We start from the raw sequence: 26405 nt of genomic DNA, 5'->3' as shown, positions 1-26405 counted from the left end.
TCCGTCACATGTTTTTTTTCCTTGAGCATCGCCATAAACAGAATAAGACAGTTTTTCGTGAGCTCGCCCAGTCCACAACTTTTTTTTGATATTTCTAAGAAATGAACAACATCATAAAGTACGGCTCGGTTGAAGCGATCCCGCTTTACAATTGCAGGTAGGGTAGGATATGATGTTTTCATTTTAAAACTATTTTCGAAACCTTGTAATATATGCCTGAAATTTCAGCGCGCATACACCTGAAGAGTGGTCTGAACTTAATGGTTATAAGCGGCCCATCGCTGGTATCATTGATATGACTTATGGAATACTGATGAATGTAATTTTTCACAGAACATACGCTACTTAATCGAAATTTCAGATCGTCTACATTCCAATTCTCGCCGTAATGTTAGAAGAGGAACACTTCAAAATGTCGTGCTTCAAAGTCATGACTTTCCTCGGAATCGTTGATATGCTCGCCTTGTGGGTCAACTCTATTATCACTGGGTTCCTAGCGTACCAGGGAGCCGTGTACTGCTCCTACCCGAATTTGATCTACATTTCCGGCATGGCAGGCTTCGGGCTCTGGTGCTGCTCGTGTATAATTGCGATGAGTTTGGTGATAAACAGGATCTTGGATCTTTCCAAGGAATCTCTCTGTAAGCTCATTTTCGATGGAGCCAAGACTTATGGTGTTCTAACTCTACCCGTTATTTATGGCATGTACTTTGTGATTTTCACCACTCCAATCGCATTTTCTTCCAAGCACCTCACCTGGTTCTTTAATCCTCTTATTTTTCCGAATATGACTCACGAGGTTTGTCTATCCTCACAGAAAATCTTTTACGAAATAAATTACAGTACACCAATCTTCCACACGGCTTCAACAACTTGTTCGTTGTCGCTTTCACGTGTCTTATGTACGCCTCGTTCTGTTGTGTTGTCTTGGAAAAGGTTCAGGAGATTGAGGGACCCACTAAGAATAATGCTTTGGTAATTTACTGCCTAATGACAAAAAAAATGACAGGTTACTTTTTCTTGCAGAGCAAACAAATATTCTTCCAATCCGCACTGATTTGTGCAGTCAACCAGACGGCGTCTGTAATTTATGTCATCATGAACTTCATCGAAGTCCCACTTTGGCTTATCATGCTCGGGCACATGCTTTGGCAGACCGGGCATGGTGCTCCAGTTTTCATATATCTGGGTCTGAATCGGACAATTCGGAATGGAGTTTTGAGGAGACTCGGGGTTAAGACGAGTGTCCCCGTTTCACCGACTGTTTGAATGAAATTTATAACCAGATTTGAGCACCGTGTAGTGCGGCGCGGAACCCGTAAAGTGTCGGGTGCTGTAAACCAGATATAGCACTAAAGTACCTAGTAGGGCTTCCATGGGAGCGGTTTCAAGGCCTGACGCTTGCCTTAAACCTGCCCACCTGGTGTTTGCACCACATAGTGTGTAAGATGGATCTTTCGCAGCAACCGACACTTTTTGGGTTCCTCGCCGCACTATACACAAGGCGCGAGGCAGGCAGGCGTTTTGGCGTCTTGTCTGATATATCATTATTGCGTAATGTTGGCCTATCAGTTTTTGTTCAATGAACTTCTCATTACTTCTTCATTTTTTTTTCAATAGTTTGATTAAATAAATCCATTTAAAAATATTAATCCTCTTTTCTTTTTGAAAATGAAACAATAGAAGTGAGTACTCGATGAGACGTAATCCTATCCAGAATAGACGTGATGTTTTGATGTTACGTGGGGTGCTAAATGGGGGAGGATTACTGTAGTTTTGGTAAAAATAGATGAGTTGTTGGGTACACCCAGGTAGTTTCTTCAGTACAAATGAACAATATTTTCAAGTATGGCTCTGTTTCGCGAATTCCGCTCTACAATTGCAGGTATGATGTTTTTGATTTTAAAGGCAGAGTAGGGCTAGTGCCTGCCTGCCGCCTGCCTCCAACCTGCCCGCCTGATTCCGGCCTACTGCATTATGACAAGAAGTCAGAGGCTTGGTGTTTACATCACATCACTAGCAAAAAGTGGTTCTTTCGCCGCGGCCGACACTTTTCGGGTTCCGCGCCCGCACTATACAGGGTGCGCGGCTCGCGACGAGGCCGGCGGAGGTCACCGCAAGGCGCGGGCGCGGCAGGCGTTTTGGCGCCTAAATACGGGTGTAGGGAAGCTTTTACCAAAAATTTCCCTATTTAAAAAAAAAACCAAATTTTCAGCGCTCATACCCCCGAGGAATGGTCTCAGCGGGACGGAGTACGTCGGCCGCTGTACGGGATCGCCGACATGATTTATGGGCTCACGTTTAATGTAAGGAGGTTTAATTACACCCCGATTTTCCCACTATGTACTCGGTTTTCCAGATGCTCTACATCCCGATTCTCTCGGTACTCTTTGAGAAAGAGAACATCAAAATGTCATGCTTCAAAATCATGATATTCTTGGCATCAGTTGATATGCTCGCACTTTGGGTCAACTCCATCACTACCGGATTTCTAGCATACCAGGGTGCCGTATTCTGCACCTATCCGAATTTGATCTACGTCACCGGCATGGCGGGCTTGGGACTTTGGTGTTGCTCGTGCATTATTGCAATGATTTTGGTGATGAATAGACTTTTGGATTTGTCAAAGTCGACGCTGAGCACGCTGATCTTCGAGGGAAACCGTACCTATTTGGTGATGAGCTTCACGATTCTCTATGGACTGTATTTTGTGGTTTTCACTCCGCCAATCGCGTTTTCATCGAAATATCACACTTGGTTTTTTGACCCATTGATTTTTGTCAACAGAACTGATGAGGTAAGTTTTTGATTGCGATGAAACTACAAATTACAAACTACAAACTACAAACTACAAACTACAAACTACAAACTTCAGACTACATACTATAACCTAGAAACTACAAACTACACACTACGCACTACAAACTATGAAACTGTGTACTACCTTATCCCAACAGGCGTGTGTTACGAAGCATGATCATATAGCATCCATACTTTGTCAAAATCAAAATACGTGTGGCGTGGTAGGCTACAAACTACATACAACAAACTACAGACTACAGACTACAAACTACAAACTACACACTTGAACAAACGTTTTTTTTTTCAGTACGCCAACATTCCACACGGAGTCAACAATTTCCTTGTGGTCGGTATAACTTGTCTCCTTTACGTCTCATTTTGTCTTGTGCTTGGAAAAAAGCTCGAACAAGCTTCAAATAGCGGAAGCTCTAAATCCAACAAAATGAGCACACAAATATTCATCCAATCTGCAATGATTTGTGCAATCAATCAGGTCGCTTCGATTGTCTACGTAATCATGAACTTCATAGACGTGCCGTTTTGGCTCATCATCGTCGGGCATAGCTTTTGGCTATTCGGTCATGGTGCACCTGCGATCATTTATCTTTGTCTGAACAAGACTATTAGGAATGGGATTTTGAAGAAAATTGGTCTCAGGGTAGGTTACTGGGTACTCAGAGTTGATCTAAAATTTTTAATTTTCAGAAATCAGTTGCTGCAGTCGTCACACGAGATACCAACAGTGGTGCATTCACCAAGACTAACTGAGTTTTCAGTTTTTTTTTTAATCTGATTTTTGTGAATAAAAATGTGTGTTAAGAAAGTTAATTATTACAATGAAAAATTATCGAATGGGCTTCGTGGTGTTGATTTTTAGCTCTAGGGCTCCAGCTGAGTGAGGCGCGAAACGCGGGCCTCACGCCGACGCCGCGCGGCGCTGTGTTTGTGCAAAGAAGTGCGAAGTGCGACACGTAGTTATTTGGAGCGGCCGACACGTTCGGGGTTCCGCAGCTTGGTGCGTGTGCACAACGTAGTGCGAAGAGGTGGTTGTTTGGAAGCGACCGACACGTTCGGGGTTCCGCGCCGCATTATACATTTGGATACATGCGGCGGAGGCCGGCGGAGGCGCCGTTGCGGCGACCTCATGGGAGCCCTTTTTAGCTTAAAACAACATGACGGGAGCAGTAGCGTTGTTTTTCTGAAAGTGTTTTGTTTTATAATAATATCATTTATAAAATAAATTCACCTTTTTAATCCATACTTTTTTCAAAAACCGTGATCTCATCGTAGCGTTTATGGTTAGGTATATAATAACTGGCATTCCTGAATAAATTTACGTTAAAATTTTAATTGATCGCCTTTTTTGCGTACCGTGATCTAACTGCCAAAGTAGTTGTGCCAGAACTATCATCCATTCTGGAACCATGACAAAGTTCATTACAACGTAGATACTTGCAAAAATCTGATTGATGAAGCAAATCACAACTGATTGATTTGATTTATTTGATTTGCCTGGAAAGAATTTTAAAATTTAATTTAAAATTCAAATTTCAAAGCTTAAAAAATCTACCTGAGTAGTCATACTTGAAAAACTTCCTGTTTTACGGGCTTTATATAAAAGAATACAAATGTAAGCATAGAAAGTCGAAGTTCCAATGATTATCATCACATTGTTGACACCATGTGGCACATTAGTATACTGGAAAATATTTTTTGAGTGTTTTATTCTGACATTCGGTCGAGTTTTAATGTTAAAAAGTCGAGAACATTTTGTTGAAAAATCGATAATGAGATTTTTCTGAGAAAAAAATTTTGGCGGGAAAGTCAAATTTTCTGAGAAAAACATTTTGGCGGGAAATTCAAATTTTTTGAGAAAAACATTTTGGCGGGAAATTCAAATTTTCTGAGAAAATGTTTTTTTCTGAGAAACGTTAACTTTTAGAAAAATCTGAAAATTTTTTGAACTTTCTAGAAAAGTCTGTAACTTTCTAGAAAAATCTAGAAACTTCTAGAATTTCCTAAAATAATTTGAAGAGCTAAAATAATCTGGAAATTTCTAGAATTTTTTCAGAATTTTCTGGAAACTTTTTTTAAACTTTCTAGAGTATTCTAAAAAATTCTAGAATTTTCATAAAATCCCGAGAAGCATAAGGAGGAATTTGTTCAAACAGTTCAATTTGAAGCCAGTCGGAACACTCGCTTTGCGCGTGGTTTTTTTTTTGCGCGCGGCTGGTAAATTTGTTTTTTTTTTGAAAAGTTTTATTATGATATTCGGGCATTTTGTCACCGTTGGACTTTTTAACCCATTGCCCACTGGCGCTACTCCACCTTTAACATATTTAAAAAAAAATCTAAATTACGAACCTCTGAAGTCATATTTGGAAAAATGAATGGGTCGTAAAACCAGGCATAATATCTGGATGAAAATACGCAAGTTGGCGTAAAAAAAACAAAATATAGACCATATACTATGGGAATCACGATAAAAACGTATGTCCGATATCCATCGAAAAAGTAGTCGCTTAACTTGGAATTGGCAAAATTCAAGGTTCTATTAACCAACAGCAAGATGTTTAAAAGACACGAACAACACCATAGTCCGAGACCCCAAAGGCCCAAAAAATAAATGAAAACGGGATGAGTACAGAATACGGCGCCTTCGATCGCTAGAAATCCAGTGAATATGGAATTCATAGCGATCTCTAGCATGTCAACAACACCAACAACAAACATTATTTTGTAGCAAGACATTTGGAATAGATCATGGTCAAGAATTACAAGAAGGCATGGAATGGTAATAATATCCATTAATGATCCATAAATGATGCTGACAGTGCCAAGAATTGGGCGCTTTAAACCGAATTCAGTTGTCCATTCATCAGGTGACATTGCACTATAAAATTATTATTGAGACCACAAGGGTGTCGGCTTTTCGTTTTTCACAAAAAAACATCGAAAAATCGAAAAATGACACCCTTGATTGTGACGAGTTCTAAATGAGCCAGTTCTGCCAATTTAAAATTGTTCGATAAAATTTAGTGATTAGAAAAACTATTGCTTTATCTGAATTTAGCTTTTATTTAAATCTGGCTTCCCTCATAAATTTAAATGGAAGAGCTTGCCGAACTATGCCATTTTGGCTCGGCCATATCTGGGGTAGATTTACAGCGCGTTACGTGTCGCGTCGCGGCTCATTTTTTAGTTCTAAAACTACATTTACTTGTCCGTGTGGAGTACACGACTTTCCCACGCGTTGTCCGGCGGGCGATTGTCAATGGAGCGCGAAAAATTCATCAATGAGGAAGGCCGGAACCCCGTGATCAACTGGGAAATGCTCAAAATTGTTAGAAAGTTGAGAATAGCAGACACATTTCCAAATTTTTTCAATCGGCAATTTCTAACTCTCAGACACTTTTTGGAACGTTTTTCCAAATGTTTCAACTGAAATAAAAATTAATTTCAGATTCTTGCCGTTCAGTGATCTTTATCAGGGATGTGCGGCATATTCGGCAAGTCAACTTTTTTTAATATTTGCCGAGCACGGAATTGAAATTTCCGGCAAATCGGCAAATTGCCAGAATTGGAATTTTCCGGCAAATTGGCAAATTGCCGGAATTGAAATTTCCGGCAAATCGGCAAATTGCCGGAATTGGAATTTTCCGGCAAATCGGCAAATTGCTGATTTGCCGAATTTGCCGGAAAAACTACAATTGCCAAAAATTTTCGGCAAATCGTGGTTTTGCACATTTTTTTTGGAAATTTCAGAATTTCAATTTTAATCGGCAAAATTATAGGCTTCCTTTTTAAAGTAAGCAAATTCTATGAAAATAACTAAAGAAAACGGGAAAAAAATTCAAAAAGGCACAATTTTAAGTGTTTCCGTCTTATAAAAAAATCACTCTAAACATTTCCGGCAAACTGATATCCGGCAAACGGCAAATCGGCAATTTGCAAAAAATTTCCGGCAAATCGGCAATTCAACAAATTGATAAATTAAAAATTTCCGGCAAATCGGGAAACTTACAATTTTCCGATTTTTGTCGATTGCCTGCCAAAACACAGGTGAAACTTATGTATTTCTCAATCTATTTTTGCCAAATCAAAAAAATCGTCGGTGGGTAAATTTAGGCTGTCATATCTCGGTTGTCTTGTGTTATATGAAAAAATTGTCACCGGAAAAAAATAATTTCCTATTCTTTTTCTATAGTTTTGCAAATAATTGTCAATTGATACCTTCAAAATGAACCGAGATGTACCTTTTTTCAAAGTGCAGAAAGTGAATCTAATTAATTTGAAGCCAAACTTTGATGCATCAAAAAAACTGCCAACAACTGCTGATCTTACGATGGTCTCCAAGAAAAACGTGACAATGTGTCGAAATCTTTGAAATCTCGTTTTTGAGTGAGCTCTTTCAAACAAAAGCGAAAGCTTCTACTCATTCAATTTTAAAAGTTTGAATAATATTAATAGTATTACGCAATAATCCCGGATTAGACTCACTATAAAAAGTAGTCCAAAGTTAGCAGTAGCACATCAAGAAGCGATGAACAATATTCTCAAGTACGGCTCAATTTCTAAAATTCCACTTTACGATTGCAGGTATGTTTAAAGCAAACTTATTGCGAAAGGCGGTTCTTTCGCCTCGGCCGACACTTTTCGGGTTCCGCGCCGCACTATTAGAGAGGCGCGGCGCGAGGCAGGCACTTCAGTGCCTACTTTCATCCAAACAATAATTATTCCTAGCGCCCATACCGCTGAAGAATGGTCCCAAAGAGATGGAGTTCCACGTCCAATTATCGGATGTTTGGACATGGCCTATGGAATTTTCATTAATGTAAGTTGTCCCGCTATATGTCCGCCGAACGCCCCCTCATTTAGATCATGTACATCCCGATCTTGACTGTCATGTTCGAGTCGGACCACTTCAAATTATCCTGCTTCAAAATCATGATCTTTCTCGGAATAGTCGATATGGCAGCACTCTGGGTCAACTCGATCGCCACAGGATTCCTAGCGTACCATGGAGCTGTGTTCTGCTCCTACCCGAATTTGATCTACATTGCCGGAATGGCGGGCTTGGGGCTTTGGTGCTGTTCGTGTATTATTGCGATGAGTCTGGTGGTAAATCGGTTGTTGGATTTGACAAAACCGAGAATTTGTGCAGCTATATTTGAGGGGAACAAGACGTTTGTCGTGATGATGCTGCCGATTATGTACGGGCTTTATTTTGTGTTCTTCACAAAGCCTGTGATGTTTTCTTCAAAGTATATGACATGGTTCTTTGACCCCCTGATTTTTGAGGGACGTGGCAATGAGGTAATTTAAATACCGAGTGGGTAGTGGGCGCCGACCAATCAGCGATCATCAGGGGGTGTGGCAAACGTCACTGATTGGTCGGGGGCTCAGGCTTAGTCTTAGGCTTAGGTTTAGGCTTAGGGTTTGGCTTAGGATTAGGCTTAGGCTTAAGCTTAGGCTTAGGATTAGGCTTAGGCTTAGACTAAGGCTTAGACTTAGGCTTAGTCTTAGGCTTAGGCTTAGGCTTAGGCTTAGGCTTAGGCTTAGGCTTAGGCTTAGGCTTAGGTTTAACGCTATGCTTATTTGAATTTTCAGTACGCCAACATTCCCCATGGATTTAACAACCTACTCGTCGTAGGTATCACTTGCCTGCTCTACACCTCCCTTTGTTGTGTACTCGGGGAAAAGTTCAATATGATCGAGGACACTACTAATTCGAAAATGAAGAATATGGTGAGTTTTTAATCATTTTCAAATTAAAATTATGCTCCGAGTTTCCGTCCAGAGTCTCCAAATCTTCTTCCAATCCGCACTGATCTGCGCCATCAACCAGGTGGCGTCCATCATCTACGTCATCATGAACTTCGTCGATGTCCCACTGTGGATCATCATGATGGGACATGTACTCTGGCAATTTGGACATGGTGCACCTGTCCTGATCTACCTGTGCTTAAACCGGACATTGAGAAGTGGGCTGCTCAGGAGATTGGGGTTGCGGAGAGTTCGAATTGGGCACATGGAAAGAGGAAGCATTAATTTTACCAAGACCGCGTCTAATTGATTTTGAATTTTTTTTTTTGAATTCTTTTATACTTTGTGATGAAAACTATCATTGCCCAACATATCAAACATATTAATTTTTTTCGGATCGAGATTACACGAGGCCCTGGCCTTACTTCAGAAAATTTTAATTTCCAGACCATTTTTTATTCAGAATATTTCAGCTTCACGACAAAATTTCAAAAATTTCGTAGAAATTTTGAAATTATTTTCCCCCGCCAAATTTTCATCAGAAAGTTGAATTTCTCGACAAAACGTTGTTCAGAAAATGTTAAACTTCCCGCCAAATTTTATCTCAAAAAATTTGAATTATCCGCCAAATGGTGACTGCTTCTATTGGCTACATGCTTCCCGGGCCCAACAATTTCCTAATTACACACCACTGAAAAATTTGTCAAGTTTGATCTCTAGTCATTCGGTGAGCACATTTTCCGTTTGTTTCATTCCAATAAAAAAACTGATAACGTGGGTTTCAACTGATAACAGGTATGGGCTTCATTAGGAGAGAGAGAGAAGTGACTTTTTTCCAGTTGGTAGAAAAAGCAGGAGCAGAAGATGAGCAGAATATCATTGATTTTAGTGTCACTTTTAGTCGCTTCGACGTCGGCTAGCCATATTTGCCTGCAAACTGCGTGTTCTTCTTTCGTGAGTTGTTTTTTTTCCAGAAGTTAAAGGTGGAGTAGCGCCAGTGGGGATTTTGTCTAAATGTACTTGAAATTATCCAAAACAACCGAATATCATAATAAAACACTCCAAAAAATTTTAGATTTCTCCTAATTTAACGTCAAAGTTTTGGCAAATCGCCAAAATTTTGAAAAATACGAGCTTTTGAAGAAATTTAAGGAAATGTCGCATGTTTCGACCCCTACAATGTTTTAATACTAATAATTTAAACAAAATAAAAACAATAAAAATGTTTAAAAATTTTTTTTTGGTCGAGTTCCATAATTATGAGTGGCAAAAACTGAGTAATTGCCACTTTTTGACAGTAAATAAAAAAATTTCAAAATTTTTATTCAAAGTTTTATCATGATATTTGGTCATTTTGAGACCAAAGGAGTGACTCCACCTTTAAAAAAATTTTCACACAAAATATTTTCTCACTTTTTTTTTACGATAGACGTAAATTTGATGAAAAATAGTCCTAACTATCGAAAAAAACTATTCGGTAACGAGTAGCTAGTCAACCAATCAACGAAGCTAGCCACGCCCCCGGCATTGCTGATTGGTCGGTAGTCTCTCTTCGCTCATTGGCCGGCGATCTCCCACAATTTGAAATAATTTAAAGATTTTTGAGGCTCAAAGTGGACCCAAAAGATTGAAATTTTAAAAAAATCGATATTCTTTAGTTCTCTGTTAACTCTTAAAGGTGGTGTAGTCGAATGTGTTTTATTGCTTTATTAGACTTAAAATTGTCTGAAAACATCGAATTTCATAATGAAACTTCTTGAAAAGTTCTCAAAAAAAAGTTATGGCGGCTCAAAAAAACGGCCTAAAATTTGATAAAATTTGAAATTTGACCTTTTTTTTTAATACCAATTTTTGCTTACAATTAGATTTTGCCGAAAAATCGGTAGAGAATTTGCTGAAAAATAGCCCAAACTGTCGTAAAAACCGTGCTATTTGGCCACGAGTAGCCGGTCAACCAATCAGCAAAACTAGCCACGCCAGCCAGGCTTCGCTGATTGGTCGGCGGTCCCGCTTTGCTGATTGGTCGGCGGTACCAGGCCCAAAGTGAACCTAAAAGATCGAAATTTAAGATTTTCTTCGGCATTTTGAACTATCACAAATATCGGTAGTTTTCCACAATTTTGATATATTTGAGCAAAAATCGATATCCTTTAGTTTTCTGATAGCCTATTTCAAAAAATTTCAGAACGTCGAATCCGATATCGTAATTGTTGTGGACGCTTCGAATGCTTACGATCAGGTTACCTTTGAACAAGTGAGTCGTGTTCTTATCACCACTCTACACGTGGTCACGTTATAGTCTACTCTTAACTTTTATCACTAGGATCCTGTATGTAGTGTGATCAGTCTTTTTCATTCAGATCCGCACATTCCTTCTGAACTTTGTTTCCTCGCTCACAGTATCCCCATTGGACAGTCAAGTTGCTCTGTACGCGTACGGAAGTTCGGCTCAAACGGTCGCCTCGTTGAACGATGGATCATCGTTGGGATCGATTCAGGCGAAGATCAACACGACGCTGAAGTATCAGGGATCGGCGGAGAGAAACTTGTTCCAGGCGTTGACCAAGGTGCAAGCTGAGGTCAGCTCGATGTCCGGTATGAGAAGTGGCGACTACAAGAAGGTCTTGGTGATTCTTTCTGGAGATTCGTGAGTTTTTATTGTTTGAGAAAGGGCCCATTAGCTTAGGCTTAGGCTCAGGTTCAGGCTTAGGCTTAGGCGTAGGCATAGGCTTAGACTTAGGCTTAAGCTTAGGCTGAGGCTTGGGGTTAGGCTTAGGTTAAGGCTTAGGCTTAGGCTTCATCTTAGGCTTAGGCTTATTCATATACTTAAGATAAGACAGGCTTATTATTAGTCTTAGACTAGGCTGAGGCATAGATCAGGTTTAGGCTTATGCTTAGGCTTAGGCTTTGGTGTAGGCTTTGGCTTAAGCTTTGGTGTAGGCTTAGGCTTAGGCTTAAGCTTAGGCTTAGGCTCAGGCTTCGGCTAAAGCCTAAACTTGGGTAAATGATCAGGCTTGGGTAGGGGTCGACAATTACAACTATCAAGGGATTTTGATTCAGAAAAAAAAATTATATAAAAAAATAAAATCGTGAAAATGTCACAGTCTGACCACAGAGCGGTTTTTACTACGTGGCCTAGAAAAATCAAAAACTCGGCCAATGATTTATCTGGGATTTTTGCCGTGGGATGTTTCTGAACCGTGACGAGAATGTTCTCGAGAGGGGTTCTATAGTTCCACCGTGGCGATTTTTGAGAAAATGTTCCGTATCCATACTATGAAGGTGGCCGAGTTTTCTTATTTTACGACCACGTAGTAAAAACCGCTCTGTGTGACGTCCAAAAGCAGTAGAATCCTGAAAAATCCGAAGCATCCAAACTAGGAGGGAAAAATTCTAAACTTCGTTCGACGACGCTAGTAATCCTTGGGGTAAAGTCTCAGTTTTCAGATGGACCGGAAACACTGTCATCGGAAGTTCGGTGCTCACACAGCTCAAGCAAAAGTTCAACGTAATCATGTCCGTCGGATTCGGAGCCAAGGCGCTTGCCAACTTGAACTCGCAGCTTCCACAGATCACCACGGCGACCACAAACACATTTTTCGCCGCCACTTCGGATCAGCTCACTTATGTCTCCGCTTGGATGGCTGCACTGTGTTGCCCGTGAGTTTAAATCGGAATGCAATCGCGCTCCAAAGTCAAATGTAAATGCTCCGTCCTCAGTTTTTCTGTTGTTTGTATTGGTTTTTGTGTCAAAATTAATCAGACTAACAGACCATACAAAGACAAATATAAAAATTAATCAATCCACATTGGAGCGAGATTGCAGTGACACCTGAAAGCCGAATCTATATTTCCAGAGGTGTCCAATTCTCGACCGTCTCGCCGGCTCCAACGACAGTGCCAACTCAATCTCCATCCGTTTCGTGTCCGTTGGCATCGCTCACCTATGACGTGTACCTGATTGTTGACGTGTCCAATAAGGCGTCGGCCGCCGACTTTGCCGCCATGAAGACCGCCATTCACAACTTTGTTGCTCCATTTGCAATTGGTGACTTGGGAACTTCCTTCGCACTGGTCACTACTGGAATCGATTCTCAGCTCTTCTTCACCAACTTCAAGAATGGACAATCTAGGTGGGTGGTGACGATTTGAAGTCGACGTGAAAGCGCGCTCTAATGCTAATTAGAAATGCTCCGCCCCCGAACTATGGGTCTCGTTAGGTAAAACCGTAAACTCAAACGTTTTCAGTTAGTTTTGCCAATTTTCTTGCAGTTTAGCATCTTAGGCTTAGGCTTTTGTTGATTCTTAGGCTTAGTCTCAGGCTTCAGCTCCGGCTTCGGCTTAGGCTTAGGTTTAGGCTTTGGCTTAGGCTTAGGCTTATGTTTATTCTCAGGCTTTGGTTTAGGTTTCGGCTCAGGTTTAGGCTAAGGCTTAGACTTAGGCTTCTCCTTCGGCTTAGGATGGTTTAGGCTTAGACTTAGAGTTAGTCATAGGCTTAGGCTTACGCTTAGGCTTAGGCTTAGGCTTAGACATAGGCTTAGGCTTAGACTGAGGCTTAGGTTTAGGCTTAGACATAGGCTTCGGCTTCGGTTTAGGTTTAGGCTTAGGCCTATTCTTAAGCTTAGGCTTAGGCTTAGGCTTGGGCTTAGGCTTAGGCTTCGACTTAGGCTTAGGCGTAGGTTTAGGCTTTGGCTTAGGCTTAGGCTTATGTTTATTCTTAGGCTTTGGTTTAGGTTTCGGCTCAGGTTTAGGCTTAGGCTTAGAAATAAGCTAGGCTTTGGCATACGTCTGGGCTTGGGCTTAAGTTTACCACTAGGCGTAGACTCAAACTTTGGTGTTAGGCTTAGGCTTAGGCTAAGGCTTAGACCTAGTGTTAGGCCTGGGTTTAGACCTAGGCTTAGGCTTCGGCTTAGGCTTAGGATTAGGTTTAGTTTTAGGCTTAGGCTTCGGCTTAGGCTTAGGTATAGGCTTTTTTTTTTGAATTTTCGAATTTCTAACCCAATTTTCTTTCAGAGGAGACGTTCTCACCGCCGTCGACGGCCTTCTTCAAGACGACGTCCCCGGACAGACCCTGAATCTGGCTCTCAGCGCAATTCAAGGCTATCTGGCTCAGCCCACGTCTGCATCCAAAAAGATTATGGCCTATTTCACTAGTACCACGGCCTGGGACGTCAGCCCAATCTCCACAATGAACTCGCTGAAATCCAAATACTCGCTGAGCCCGGTCGCAGTCCAATGGGGCGCGTCTGCATCCACATCCGACTTGACCAACCTCGTCGGCGGTGCCAATTGTGTCAATGTTGTGTCAAACAAGGCGGCGAGCCCACAGTGGCTTCAGAATAAGATGTGCTCAAAGGTTTTCTGCTAATTGTTTTATTTTTGTATTATTTTTTATTTTGAAAAAAAAGAGAATAAACTAATATCGATTTTTTCTTGATTTTTCCAATACAATACACATATCTGGGGCTCTGCGAGATGGAGCAAAAACAAACAGAAAACGAAATTCGAACTACTAGAATCTACAAGATTTTCAGACCGTTTTTGAGTTTCAAGCTTAAAAAATAGGGAAAATCACTGAAAATCGGTGTAAAAATCGGGGGGAGCTGGGAGCTGAGAAAAAAAACGAAAAAAAAAAATAGAAAATCTCAATTATCCAGAACTCAGAGTCTTGCGTACACCGGCTCCTCAGCATACGGATTCGTCTTATTCTCGATGGCGGCCTTGCGAGCCTGAGCCATACTGCGCGAGTAGCGTGAAATCACATTCGTCTGGTAGTAGTCGGAGAGCTCACGGAGCACTGGGGAGACGTCAACGTCGATTGAGCCGGTGGGTTGTGCCAGCTGAAGAGCCTGTTTGACGAATGGAGAGGCTTCGAGGTCGCGGTAGCGGACGAGGTGGGGAGCGATCTGGAAGGTTTTGAGAAATTTTAAAAATTACGTTTTTTTATTAAGAGTGATAGTTTTTTTAAGTTTTCCGAAAAATCCAAATTTTTCGGTTTTTGGAAGATCGAAAAAATGTTTGTTTTTTTTTTAATTTTTCAGAATAATCGAACAACATTTTTTATAAATTTTTTTTTTCGTTTTTCCTGAAAAAACCGAAACTTTAGGTTTATTTTTAAAAGAAAATTTAAGAAAATTTTGGTTTTTTGGTTAAAAAAATTAATATTTTTGAAGATTTTTCGATTTTTCAGAAAAATCTGAAAAAAATTAATTTTTTTAAAGAAACAACTAAAAATGTTTAGTTTTTTTTAAAGATATTTTATAGAAAAATCGAAAAATGTCTTATTTTTTCATTTTTTAGTAAACTTAATATTTGAAGTTATTTTCCAAGAAAATTCAGAACATTTTCTTTTTTTCTTAAATAAAAAACGAACATTTTCCATATTTTTTTTAGAAAAATTCCAAATCAATTTTTGGTTTTTTGGTTTTTTTCAATTTTTCAAAAAAAAATTTTTTTAGTTTTTAATTTTCTGAGAAAAATCGAAAATTTTTCGTTATTACTATTTTTTATTAGAAAATTAATTAGAGGAATTTTCGTGCTTTTTTTCTGAAAAATCGAAAAATTTTCAGTTTTTTTTTTAAATTATTCTACAGAAAAATTGAATTTTTCGGGTTTTCAATTTTTTTTTTAGGAAAAAAAACCAAAATCTATGGTTTTTTTTGGTTTTTAAAAAATCGAGACAGTTTACAGAAAAAAAAACAATTTTTTACAAAACAAATATAGAACTTTTCGTTTTTTTACCGAAAAAAACGAAATTTTTCCGTAGTTTTTTTTTTTTTAATTTTCAGAAAAATTAAAAATATTTGGAAAAAAAATCCACAAAAAAACAAATTTTTTGCGGAAAATTAATTCGGTTTCTAGAAAAATAATTTTTCCGTACATTTTTCACACTTTTTAAAATTATTTTCCCAATGGGGAAAGGCCAAAAAATGGAAAAATTCAAGCTAAAATCTCTTTCCGTAACATAAAAAAAGTCCAAAAAGTTGACGTTTTTTGGATTTTTTCGTTGATTTTCAGCAAATTTACCTCATTCAATCGCTGTCTAATCTCCTTCAAATCACTGTATGGCAGCGATTTGCCGGAAACCTCAGAAACGGCTCGAATAATTTTCCAATCGACACGGGCATCTCCTGGTGGGCTCACAGCTGGGTAGGCTCTGCAAAAATTTTCAAGTTTTTAAAATTTTTTCCAAAAAATTTAATTTCTGAGCTGTATTTTTTTTTGGTTTTTTTTCGGACCAATTTACCCGAATTTTGATGGAAAAAGTTGAAAAATTACAAAAATTTTATAGTTTTTTTTTTGAAAATTAGATTTTTTCGAAATATCGGAAAAAACTCATAACTTTTGTGTTTTTTTTTAATTCGCTGAAAAAGTTATATTTTTTATAACTTTCAGCTTTTGACCAGTTTTTCGAAAAAAAAAAGTGTTTTCTAAATTTTTGACAATTATTTTTTCCAATTTTTATGTCCAGAAACTATTTTCGATCAAAAAAATCACGAAATTCTAAGAATTCTTCGTATTACACAACATATTCGACGCGCAAAATATCTCGCAGCGAAAACTACAGTAATCCTTCAAATGACTACTGTAGCGCGCTGGTGTCGATTTACGGGAACTTTTTTTTAAACTAAGAAAAGTTGAAAAAAAAAAACGAAATCCCGTAAATCGACACAAGCGCTACAGTAACCATTTAAAGGATTACGGTAGTTTCCGCTACGAGATATTTTGCGCGTCGAATATGTTGTGTAATACGCAGAATTCTCAGAATTTCGTGGATGTTTTTTAATCGAAAATAGTTTTTGGCCACAATAATTGCAAAAAAAAATTTCAACAATTTAGAAAAAATACATTTTTTATTGAAAAAACCCGTCAAAAGTTGAAAAATATTATTTTTTCGAAATTTACAGAAAAAAAAACACTTTTTTATAGTTTTTTTTTTCGTTTTCCGATATTTCGAAAAAAAAGGCTAAAAATTTCGGTCATTTTATTTTTTTTAGACCTTCTTCATCAAAAATTGAATTTTATGGTTAATTTTCTCAAAATCTTTCGGATTTGTCAATTTTCCCAGAAAAAAACGAAAAAAATCGATAAAACTTTTTTTTTTGTAAAAATTGAATTTTATGGACAATTTTCTTAACTTTTTTCGATTTTCCTTAAAAATTCGAAGAAAATTTTTTTTTGTTGCGTTTTTTCGATATTTCGGAAAAATTGGATTTTTCGAAAATAAAAACTTCATTTTGGTGATTTTTTTCCAATTTTCTCTGAAAAAATGGAAAAAAACGCAATAAATCAGTATTTTTCTCGTTTTTCGATTGTTCAGCTTTCCTTGATAAAAAAATCCAAAAAAAAATGTTGGCCATTTCAATTTTTTTAACGACTTTTTGCCATCAAAAATTGAATTTTATCATAATTTTCTGAGTTTTTTTTTTTTTTATTTTCTCTGAAAAAATCCAAAATTATTTGATTTTCTCTGCCAAAAAATCGATAAATCTAATTTTTTTTTCGCTTTCCCCGATGCACACCTCTGTGATCTTCCCTCAGTGTTAACATAGGTTCCCTCCTTCTCCGTATAAGCTGCTCCTGGCAGTACAACATCAGCCATCTCGGCTCCAGCGTCTCCATGATGTCCCTGATAGACCACAAATGCCGATGGATCAAGGTTCGCCTTGGTGACCTTCCCCTCGTCGGCTCCCAGAAGGTACAAGAACTTGATCGGCGTCTTTCGGATCCCGGCAGTGCCTGCTTTGTATCCAACATCCAGAGCTCCAGCTTGACCGGCCCATCGTTGAAGAACATTGAGCACTTTCACCTCCTTCCCAGAGCCGAGCTTATCAGCGAGCTGCTGAAGCTTCCCGAGCAGCGCCGCACCGGCTTCTCCCTTCAACGCCTGGGCTCCGACGATGATCAGGGGGGTGGTGGCAGATGAGAGGATCTTTGCAAAGTCTCCCTTCCCGGCAAGGATCTCATCGATAGCTTTTGCAGATGCTCCGAGGTAATCGTATTCGTAGGTGAGCTCCGTCTCGGCTCCGATCACTCCGACCTGAACATCACTGTACAGGAAGGATTTACGGATCCTTGCGTTCAGCGTCGGCGCCTCGAATCTGGGATTCGTTCCGACGAGAAGGATGGCGTCGGCGTTCTCGACACTGGCGATCCCATCGTTGAAGACGTAGTTGGAACGAAGATCCGAGCCACCGCTACCAACATCCGGGAATTCCTCTTCGGTCATCACGTTTTCGCTGTTGAATCGGTTGAACAGATCCTTCAGCGCGACCAGGGACTCGACGTCATTCAGGCCTCCGGCGACGGCGGCCTTCTGCTCGGCTGGCGTCTCGCGGAGCTTGGCGGCAACGGTGAAAAGAGCCTCTTCCCAGGTGGCTGGCTTGAGTTGACCGTCGGCACCGCGGATCATTGGTGTGAGAAGGCGTTGGACTTTTAGGCCGTCCACTGCGAAACGCGACTGATCTCCGATCCATTCTTCGTTAATGTCCTGGAAAAAATTGGGGAATTGGGGTCGAAAAAAGGCCGAAAATTGCGGCGCAAAATTTGGTTTTTTCGGATTTATTTTTCGTTTTTTTTTTTTAGTAGAAATCATTACGCAATCAAAAATTTTTTGGTAATCCGAAAATTATCGAGCTCGCGAAAATTATGAAAATGAGCAAAAACATATAATTTTCTTCAAAAAATTATAGGAAAAATGGGGCCAAAATTATATGCTTCTTGGTTTTTTTTAACGGAAAAATCGCATTTATTTTAAGAAATTTTTTTTCGATTTGTAGCAACTCGAAAAAGTGAAATTTTCCGATTTTCCAGATTCAATTTTTGTTTTTGCAAAAAAACGGAAAAAAAAATTCGCATTTTCGAATTTTTCTGACATTTTTTCGGTTTTTTTTCGTTTTTTTTGTCGGAGCACTACGGAATCGAAATTTTCCGGTAAATTTTGAAACAACACCTTAAAAAACAGGGATTCGTAAAAATCAAAAAATTTTCTGTATTTCAAGGAAAAAATTTAATTTTCGTAAAATAGCTGAAAATGTGGCCATTTTTCATCTTTTTTTCGAAGAATATTGTAAGTTTTTTATTTTAATATCGAAAATTCTTAGTTTTCGAATTGTTATATACCTAAATTTGAAAATTTGAAAAAAAATAGTTTTTTTCCCCGGAAATACAAAAAGTAACATTTTTTCTCTGAAAAAATCGATAAAAAATCAGTTTTTTGCTCATTTTTAAAGTCTAGTCGTTTGAAAATTTTCTGAGCTCTGTTTCGCATTGGGAAAATTTGGTAATTTTCCACTTTTTTGAAGAAAATTATGTTTTTTCTTTTGAAATTCGATATTTTTCGATTTTCTCTGGAAAAAAATCGGAAAAAAAAATTGAAAGTTGTATAATAGTTCGGAAAAAAATTTTCCGGCAAATATCTACTTTAAATGAATTTATTTATCGAAAATAAGCTTTTTAAGTTATTTTCAGAAAATTAGATTTTTTTTTTGATTTTCTCTGAAAAAAAAATCGATTTTTACCGATAACAGCTCAAAAAGCATTAAAAATTCATAAAAAGTAAAATGTTGCCGAACAATTTTTTATTCCAAACCAGGGGTGTGCGGCAAATTTGCCGATTTGCCGAAAATTGCCGACTTGCCGAATTCGGCAAATTTAAAAAAACCAGCAATTGCCGATTTGCCGAGCTCGGCAATTTTCAAAAAAGTAGATTTTCCGAATTTGCCGAGCTCGGCAAATTTCGAAATTTGCCGCACACGTGAAAAATTTGACAGTACAATTTTGAATAAAACTATTGATTTTTTAGCCAAAAATTTAGTAAAATGACACAAAATTGAGCTATTTTGATGCTTAAACAGACATACTACGCGGAACTTATTCAGAAACCAGATGTGTGTTAAGAATTCAGTAGTTTTGGTGCTCCACAAAACATAAAAAATATCAAATTTTTCCGAGTTTGTTAAGCACGGCAAATTTGCCGAATTTGCCGAATTTGCCGAGCTCTGCAAATTTGCCGAATTTGCCGTGCTCGGCAAATATTGAAAAAAGAGATTTGCCGAATTTGCCGAGCTCGGCAAATTTTGAAAAACCAGCAATTGCCGATTTGCCGAGCTCGGCAATTTTTTCCATTTGCCGCACACCCCTGTTCCAAACTAGACTACACAATTTTCAACTTTTTAATTATCAAAATTCAAAAAATCTGTAAATTTTCGATTTTTTTCAGAGAAAATTGAAAAATATCGATTTTTTCTCCAAAAAAAGTGAAAAATGGCCAAAAATACAATTTTTTTTTCGACATTCGAAAAATATCGATTCTTCTTCAAAATTTTCAAAGCTATGTCTTCCAAAAAATTCGTTTCAAAACTCCGTACATCGTTGATTTTCGGAATAACCCGCAGAAGCTCGCCAGTCCGATGCGAAAGCACAATATTCGATCCGGTCGCATCCATCACATCAACACTTTCAGTCTTTCTAGTCTCCCAGGGCCGGGCCGTAAACGCGTACTGCTTGCTGGTAAGAGCTCCGACCGGACAAATATCGATAATATTCCCAGAGAGCTCTGAAGCAAAAAATTTCTCGACGTAGGTGCCAATTTGAAGATCTTGTCCTCGTCCGGTGGTGCCGAAATCCGGAAAAGCGGCCACTTCATTAGCGAATCGGACACATCGAGTACACTGAATACATCGAGTCATCACAGTTTTCACCAACGGCCCGATATTCTTATCCTCGAGAGCCCGTTTTCCATCGAATCTCGACTGAAGCCGCCCACGATCGGATCCGAAATTCATCGCCTGATCCTGTAGATCACATTCGCCACCTTGATCACAAATCGGGCAGTCGAGTGGATGGTTGTTGAGCATGAACTCCATCACCCCTTCGCGAGCTTTTTTCACGAAATCCGAGTTGGTTTTGACTTTCATTCCGTTCATGACAGGCATCGCACATGATGCGACAGGCTTCACCGACTTCTCCACCTCTACCAGACACATTCGGCAGTTTCCGGCAATTGAGAGACGGTCGTGATAGCAGAAGCGTGGGATGTCGACGCCGACGAGCGCGCACGCTTGGAGAATCGTCATTCCCGGGTCGACGAGCACTTTTTTGTCGTCGATGAAGACTTCGACCTGGAAGAAAATGAGGTGATTTTTAGTGGTTTTTTTGTTGATTTTTACAGGGAAAATCGAAAAATTTCGATTTTTTTTATTTGAAAATCGAAAAAAAATTTTTTTTTTAAGTTTTTTGTTTTCGGAAAATGGAAGAAATTTGTTTCGTTTTTTTTTTTTTTTAATTGAAAAAAATGTTGGGTTTTTAGGTTCCGGAAAATCGAAAAATATATATTTACGATATATTTTTAAAAATTGAAAAAAAAACGAATTTTCGATTTTTTACAGGAAAAATCATCGAAAAAATTCTGATTTTTTGAACTGAAAGCTAAATTTTTAGATTTTTTACAGGAAAATTAGATTTTTTAAAATTGAAAAACGTAATTTTTCGATTTTTTTTTAATTGAAAAACGTGCTTTTTTCATTTTATGTTTTTTTTGTTGATAAATTTAAAAACGAAATGTTTCGATCATTTTAATTGAAAAAAAAAATTAGATTTTTTACAGGAAAAATCGAATAATTTTTATTTTTTTGTAAAAAAAATTGTCAGAGAAAATCGAGCATTTAAAAAAAAATTCGATGTTTACAGGAAAAATCGAAAAAATTCCGATTTTTGAACCGAAAAACTAAATTTTTGATTTTTTTACAGGAAATAACGATTTTTTTTTCAATTGAAAAACGAAGAAATTTAGATTTTTGTTTAAATTAAATAACGTACTTTTTCGATTTGTTCTTTTTTCGGAAATTAAAAAAACTAAATTTTCCGTTTTTTAAAGGAAAAATCTAAAAATTTTTGATTTTTCGAACCGAAAAACGGAATTTTTCGATTTTTTTAATTGAAAAACGAAAACATTTTTGATTTTAGTAAAACATCATTGCACCATGTATTTTGTAAAATTTTCAATTAATAATTAGTGCCAAAATATAGAAAATCACTCGATTCATCGAGAAAATCACATTAATTTCGGATGAAACAGTTGAGAAAAAGCTCAAAACTGTCTTTTTGAGCGCTTTCTCCAACATTTCAGCTAAAATCAAAGTGATTTTCCGATAAATCGAGCGATTTTCTATATTCTGGCACTAATTTTAAATGGAAAATGATGGAAAATTGGAGATTGTAGATGAAATTAAGCTTTTTTTTTGAATTTCTCGCTAGTTAATTCGTTATTTTTTTGCCAAATCCATTTTTCTTCAATTTTTCCGCCGAAAATTCCAGTTTTTTCACCTTTTTCGGTGGAGCCGGAGCCGCCACCGAAAGCGATCTCTTCTGTTGAGCCTTCGACACTCCGCGGACAATTTGTCCACCGACGCGATGCATGGTGCTCTGAAATTGCAATTACTTCCTGAAATTTTTTCCGAAAAATTGAGAGAAAATAAATATAAATCTCGGTAGAAAATTAACCGAATTTCAATTTTTAGAGGAAAAAAAATCAATAAATACCATTTAAACCACCGAATATACAAGAAATAGGGCAAAAAAAAAGAATAAATAATTAATAATTAATTACAACCAAGTTTTAGCTAGTTTTAGCTAGTTTTTAGCGAAAAAAATCGAAAAAAATCAGAAAAAATCCCGTTTGTTAGCATCATTAGCAGGCGAAAGTAAAAATAAAAAATTTTTCGAAAAACTTTTTTTTTCGTTGGGGAATGAGTAGACATTGAATATTACACAGAAAGGGAAGGATATGCACATTTTTTTCAAAAAAAAAAATTTTTTAGACGTGTGGAAGACGAGAATCTTCGACGGCGACGCGAATATTCGGATTGGCCATTGGATCGAAAAGGGGGTCCGATGAGTGCTCGCCGCTGTATCCGGCACGCTTCATCACCATTATAATCTGGAAAAATACAATTTATTTGGAATTAAATGAAGTTAGAATCTAAATTTGCTTGATAAGACTCATAAACACTCAAAATTTGCTTAAAAAGCCATAAAATTCGCTCAAAAATACTCAAAATTCACTCAAAAAAAGTCAAACTTTGATCAAAAAGCCTTAACATTTCCTTCAAAAATACTCAAAAATTGCTCTAAAATACTCAAAAAATTGCTCAAAAAGACAATAAATTTGCTCAAAAAGCCTTAAAATTTGATCAAAATGACTCAAAATTTGCGAAATTTGATTAAAAACACTCAAAATTTGCTCAAAAAGCTCAAAATTCGCTTAAAAATACTCAAAATCGCTCAATTTTAGCTAAAATACACCAATTTCGCCGACTTTTCCGTGTCGCAGCGGTCGGAAATTGACTTATATTTTATTTTCATGAAATTTCATCGTTTATTTTATATTTTTATTGTTTATTACACATTTTTTCGCTATTTAATGTACATTTTAAGCCACACGGCAGACGTTGAGCGCAAAAAATTGTGGGCGGGGTCTGGACCGCAATTCTGCGGCGCGCGATTTCGCAACTCCGCCGCGCTGTTTTTTTGTCAGTCGAAATTTTTTTTTCATGAGATTTTATCGAAATATCTCGAAAAAATCACGATATACTGGAAATTTTATTCGAAAAATGCGAAAAAAAACTTAAAAACTTGTAAAAAATAGTCGCGCGGTGGAGTTGCGAAACATCGCGCCGCAGGATTGCGGTTTAGGCTCCGCCCTCACGTCGTTTTCGGTTTATATGCTTCAAATGTACACTAAATAACGAAAAAAACGTGAGAAAAACGATAAAAATTGAAAATAAACTGTGATAAAATCAAATAAAAGCGAATTTCCGACAGATGCAACACGGAAAAGTCGGCGAAATTGATGTATTTTAGCTAAAATTAGGCCATTTTTTCAGGGAAAAAATATTTTTTTGGCGTTTTTGAGTCTATAAAAGTCGCTTTTTAAAATCCAACCGTAATCAAAGCCAAAACGGCCAGGAAAATCACGAAAAGCGCGATTTTTTTCGCGGAAGCCCGTTCCTGTGGGACCCCGGAGCCGCCATGTTTTGCTCTCCAGAGCCCGCGCATCCAATCCATCGTCGGGCGCCGTTTATATTTATTCTCCTCGTTATCGGCGTCACGGAGCTGTAAAAGTGGACGAGTATCGCTTGAAGATTCGGCTCCGTAGTTCTTTTTTCGCGCAAAAGTGACGTCATTGTTGGAGACCGAGTAGGAAGCGGTGTCTTCCATTTCCAGATGGGTTGCGGGGGTGGAGGATCTGGAAAAAAATTAGAAATTTTGGGAAATTGCAAAAAAAAATGGGCCTTTCTTCAGACTTAGGTTTCTTTTTTTCGTTTTTTTTTCAAATTTTAACTTTAAAATTGGATTTTCTAACACTTTTTCACATAGAAAACGGCTTTTTACGTCGTAAATTGGCCTAAAATGCATTTTTATGTAGTTTAAACGATAAAAAATGAGAAAAAACGTGAGAAAATCGATTTTTAAGTTAAAATTTCGAAAAAAGACCCATTTTTTCGAATTTTTGAGCGGTTTTTTCGCGAAATTCGGTCATATTCACCTATTATTGTGAACTGGCGCCTCTTTGTGCATAACTGCTCAAAATTTGCTTCAAATTTTTCGAAATTAGTTCGAAAATGCTCGAAATTTGCTCAAAAATGTTTAAGATTTGCTCTAAAAAGCTCGAAATTTGCTCAAAAAACTCGAAACTTCCTCTAAAATGCTCTAAACATGCACTAACAAACTCAAAATTTGCTCAAAAATGCTAAAAACTTGATTAAAAAGCTAAAAATTGGCTCAAAAACTCAAAAATTATTCGAAAAACTGAGCATTTGCTTAAAAGGACTCGAAAGCCGCTCAAAATTCGCTCAAAAAAACTCAAAATTTGCTCGAAAACGTCGAAAATTGGCCTAAAATGCATTTTTTTTAAAATGTAGTTTAAACAATAATACTACGGAAAAACGAAGAAAAACTTCGAATTTTAGGTTAAAAAATCGAAAAAAGGCTCATTTTTTCGAAATTTTTCGCAATTTTTTAGTTAAAAATTCGAAAAAAGGTCTTTTGAACCGTTTTTTCGCAAAATTCGTTCATTTTAGCTAATATTCACCTATTATTGTGCACCGGGACCTCTTTATGCATAACTGGAGCATTTTTCAGCTGTGGCGGCGCCGGAGAAGGCACTGGCCGATTGAGTTCCGGAAGAGTCGGGAGCCCGAGCGCTGCTCTTGCCCAGTTGGACTGTTTCAGTTGCTCGCGGAGCTTCTCGATGAGTGGAGAGACTTCATTGATCGGTGGGAAGACTTCCTGACTGCAGCACGGGCATCGATAGCCGGCCGGGGCGGTCGTGGCCGGGAAATTTGCCGCCCACTCGTCGAAGCATTTCCAGTGGAGGAGATCTGTAAGAAAATTGGATTTTTTTTTGCACTAAAAATCGATATTTTTGAATATTTATTGCGTACCACCGCGGCCTTCTGGAGTGTTCATAATTATTAGAGCGCGCTCGCGCGGCACCTCACGATCTCCGGAATTCGCGGGGAATTCGTTCCAGCAGTTTTTGGCTATTTTTGGCTTCTATGGAAATTATTTTTAATTTTTTAATTGATATTATTGTTGAGAAGCACCATCCGAATTGAAAATGTGTAAAATTATGAAATTTCACCAAAAACTGAAGGTTTTACAGAGAGGAGTCACCACGGCTTCTTTAAAATGTATCAGTACCGTCAGTTTTTCGATTTCAGAGTCGTAAATAAGGTCATTTTGTAGGGAAAAGCCTGTTTCACAAAAATCCATGTTTGTAAATTTAATTGTTTGATTTCTAATATAAAATTATTCAAAAAACCAAAAATTTTACGTTAAAATCTAATTTTTTCAATTTTTCAGTTTTTAATAAGAACAATTTTAAAATTTCAAACATTGTTATTAAAAACTGAAAAATTGAAAAAATTAAATTTTAACGTAAAATTGTTGATTTTTTGAATAATTTTATATTAGAAATCAAACAGTTAAATTTACAAACATGGATTTTTGTGAAACAGGCTTTTCCCTACAAAATGACATATTTTACGACACGAGAAATCGAAAAACTGACTGTCCTGATACATTTTTAAAGAAAAGTGTAGAACTCCTTTCTGTAAAACCTGCAGTTTTCGGTCAAATTTCATAATTTTACACATTTTCAATTCGGATCGTGCTTCTCAACAATATTATAAATTTTAAAAATTAAAAATAATTTCCATAGAAGCCAAAAATAGCCAAAAACTGCTAAAACGAATTCCCGCGAATTCTGGAGTTCGTGAGGTGCCGTGCGAGCGCGCTCTAATAATTATGAACACTTGAGTAGAGCGTGATTGCTTACGCAAGCAATTCAGCCGAATTGTGTCGCCTTCGGCCAGTGTTGTCTTGCAGAGAGAGCAATTCGGGTCGTAATCCTGATCGGTGAGCCATGTGAGATAACTTTGCACGACGCACTGAAAATTTGAGAATTCGGCAGTGAAAAATAAACCGAAAAAAATAAATAAAATCGCAAAAAACCCACATTTGGATGATTATCGACGAGGCAAAACTCGCAGACATTGACGCGATGCTCGTAGCAAAATAAATTGGTGACTTTTCGCTTGGGGCACTTGCACAGCCCCATTCTGCAATATTTATCGATTAATTTCCGTGATTTTGTAATTTTATTGTAAAAATTTGGGAAAAAATAGCGAAAAATCGCTAAAAAACCGTGGAAAATCGCTTTAAAAAAATGTTGTCGGGCTGTCTCGCGCACCAAAATGTGGTGTTTTGTACGCAATGCGCATTGCGGACTTTTGCTTACCGTACCCCGCGCAGTTTATTCACGCGGAATTTTG

The 26405-nt window shown here is 37.8% G+C and overlaps 6 protein-coding genes, 1 non-coding gene and 1 pseudogene across 11 annotated transcripts; 4 read left to right on the top strand and 4 right to left on the bottom strand.

Annotated features, from left to right (window-relative positions):
• Positions 1-101: 101 nt before the first annotated feature.
• Positions 102-1269, top strand: srt-27 (Serpentine Receptor, class T; the record flags this gene model as incomplete). The annotated part of the gene is made up of 5 exons (NM_071337.1): positions 102-157; positions 229-319; positions 362-799; positions 844-975; positions 1027-1269. The coding sequence occupies 5 exons, from the start codon at positions 102-104 to the stop codon at positions 1267-1269; spliced, it is 960 nt and encodes a 319-aa protein (NP_503738.1).
• A 560-nt stretch (positions 1270-1829) lies between these two features.
• Positions 1830-3570, top strand: srt-29 (Serpentine Receptor, class T; the record flags this gene model as incomplete). The annotated part of the gene is made up of 5 exons (NM_071336.2): positions 1830-1885; positions 2216-2306; positions 2360-2797; positions 3110-3460; positions 3508-3570. 5 exons carry the CDS (start codon positions 1830-1832, stop codon positions 3568-3570), a joined length of 999 nt encoding a protein of 332 aa, NP_503737.2.
• Positions 3571-3962: 392 nt separating this feature from the next.
• srt-26 lies at positions 3963-5691 on the bottom strand (annotated as a pseudogene). Its single transcript has 5 exons — positions 5167-5691; positions 4373-4501; positions 4174-4314; positions 4049-4125; positions 3963-4000 (listed from the first exon to the last, which is right to left on the bottom strand). Coding segments are annotated over exons 1-5 (910 nt in total).
• A 1641-nt stretch (positions 5692-7332) lies between these two features.
• On the top strand, positions 7333-8937 carry srt-28 (the record flags this gene model as incomplete). Of its 2 annotated transcripts, none has more annotated exons than NM_001129385.5 (5): positions 7333-7401; positions 7546-7636; positions 7681-7923; positions 8413-8550; positions 8603-8878. In NM_001129385.5, 5 exons carry the CDS (start codon positions 7346-7348, stop codon positions 8876-8878), a joined length of 804 nt encoding a protein of 267 aa, NP_001122857.1. The 2 variants fall into 2 exon arrangements, with proteins under 2 accessions (NP_001122857.1, NP_503735.1); NM_071334.2 differs by having other exon boundaries at positions 7346-7401; positions 7681-8118; positions 8603-8937.
• A 428-nt stretch (positions 8938-9365) lies between these two features.
• On the top strand, positions 9366-13999 carry C24B9.3 (VWFA domain-containing protein). Its single transcript, NM_001028500.8, has 6 exons — positions 9366-9522; positions 10754-10822; positions 10929-11215; positions 12016-12228; positions 12426-12701; positions 13582-13999. The coding sequence occupies exons 1-6, from the start codon at positions 9433-9435 to the stop codon at positions 13934-13936; spliced, it is 1290 nt and encodes a 429-aa protein (NP_001023671.1). The 5' UTR covers positions 9366-9432; the 3' UTR covers positions 13937-13999.
• On the bottom strand, positions 13017-13098 carry C24B9.17. The gene has a single exon (NR_068646.1). It is a non-coding gene; the product is annotated as an Unclassified non-coding RNA C24B9.17 (non-coding RNA).
• nuo-5 (NADH-ubiquinone oxidoreductase 75 kDa subunit, mitochondrial) lies at positions 13927-21993 on the bottom strand. Its single transcript, NM_071332.8, has 5 exons — positions 21895-21993; positions 19938-20690; positions 17091-18058; positions 15595-15724; positions 13927-14474 (listed from the first exon to the last, which is right to left on the bottom strand). The coding sequence occupies exons 1-5, from the start codon at positions 21985-21987 to the stop codon at positions 14229-14231; spliced, it is 2190 nt and encodes a 729-aa protein (NP_503733.1). The 5' UTR covers positions 21988-21993; the 3' UTR covers positions 13927-14228.
• Positions 21994-22097: 104 nt separating this feature from the next.
• Positions 22098-26194, bottom strand: Y45G12B.2 (Zinc finger protein-like 1 homolog; the record flags this gene model as incomplete). Of its 3 annotated transcripts, NM_071330.7 has the most annotated exons (5): positions 22098-22507; positions 23512-23815; positions 24662-24950; positions 25910-26021; positions 26090-26194. In NM_071330.7, 5 exons carry the CDS (start codon positions 26189-26191, stop codon positions 22385-22387), a joined length of 930 nt encoding a protein of 309 aa, NP_503731.1. The 3 variants fall into 3 exon arrangements, with proteins under 3 accessions (NP_503731.1, NP_503732.2, NP_001303769.1); NM_071331.6 differs by lacking the exons at positions 25910-26021; positions 26090-26194 and having other exon boundaries at positions 22385-22507; positions 24662-24693; NM_001316840.3 differs by lacking the exons at positions 24662-24950; positions 25910-26021; positions 26090-26194 and having other exon boundaries at positions 22385-22507; positions 23512-23787.
• Positions 26195-26405: the final 211 nt, after the last annotated feature.

This window comes from Caenorhabditis elegans, chromosome V (genome assembly GCF_000002985.6).
Source record: "Caenorhabditis elegans chromosome V".
Lineage (NCBI taxonomy): Eukaryota > Metazoa > Nematoda > Chromadorea > Rhabditida > Rhabditidae > Caenorhabditis > Caenorhabditis elegans.
The sequence above is the reverse complement of the archived record's forward strand: the minus strand, read 5'-3'. Positions and strand labels throughout refer to the sequence as shown.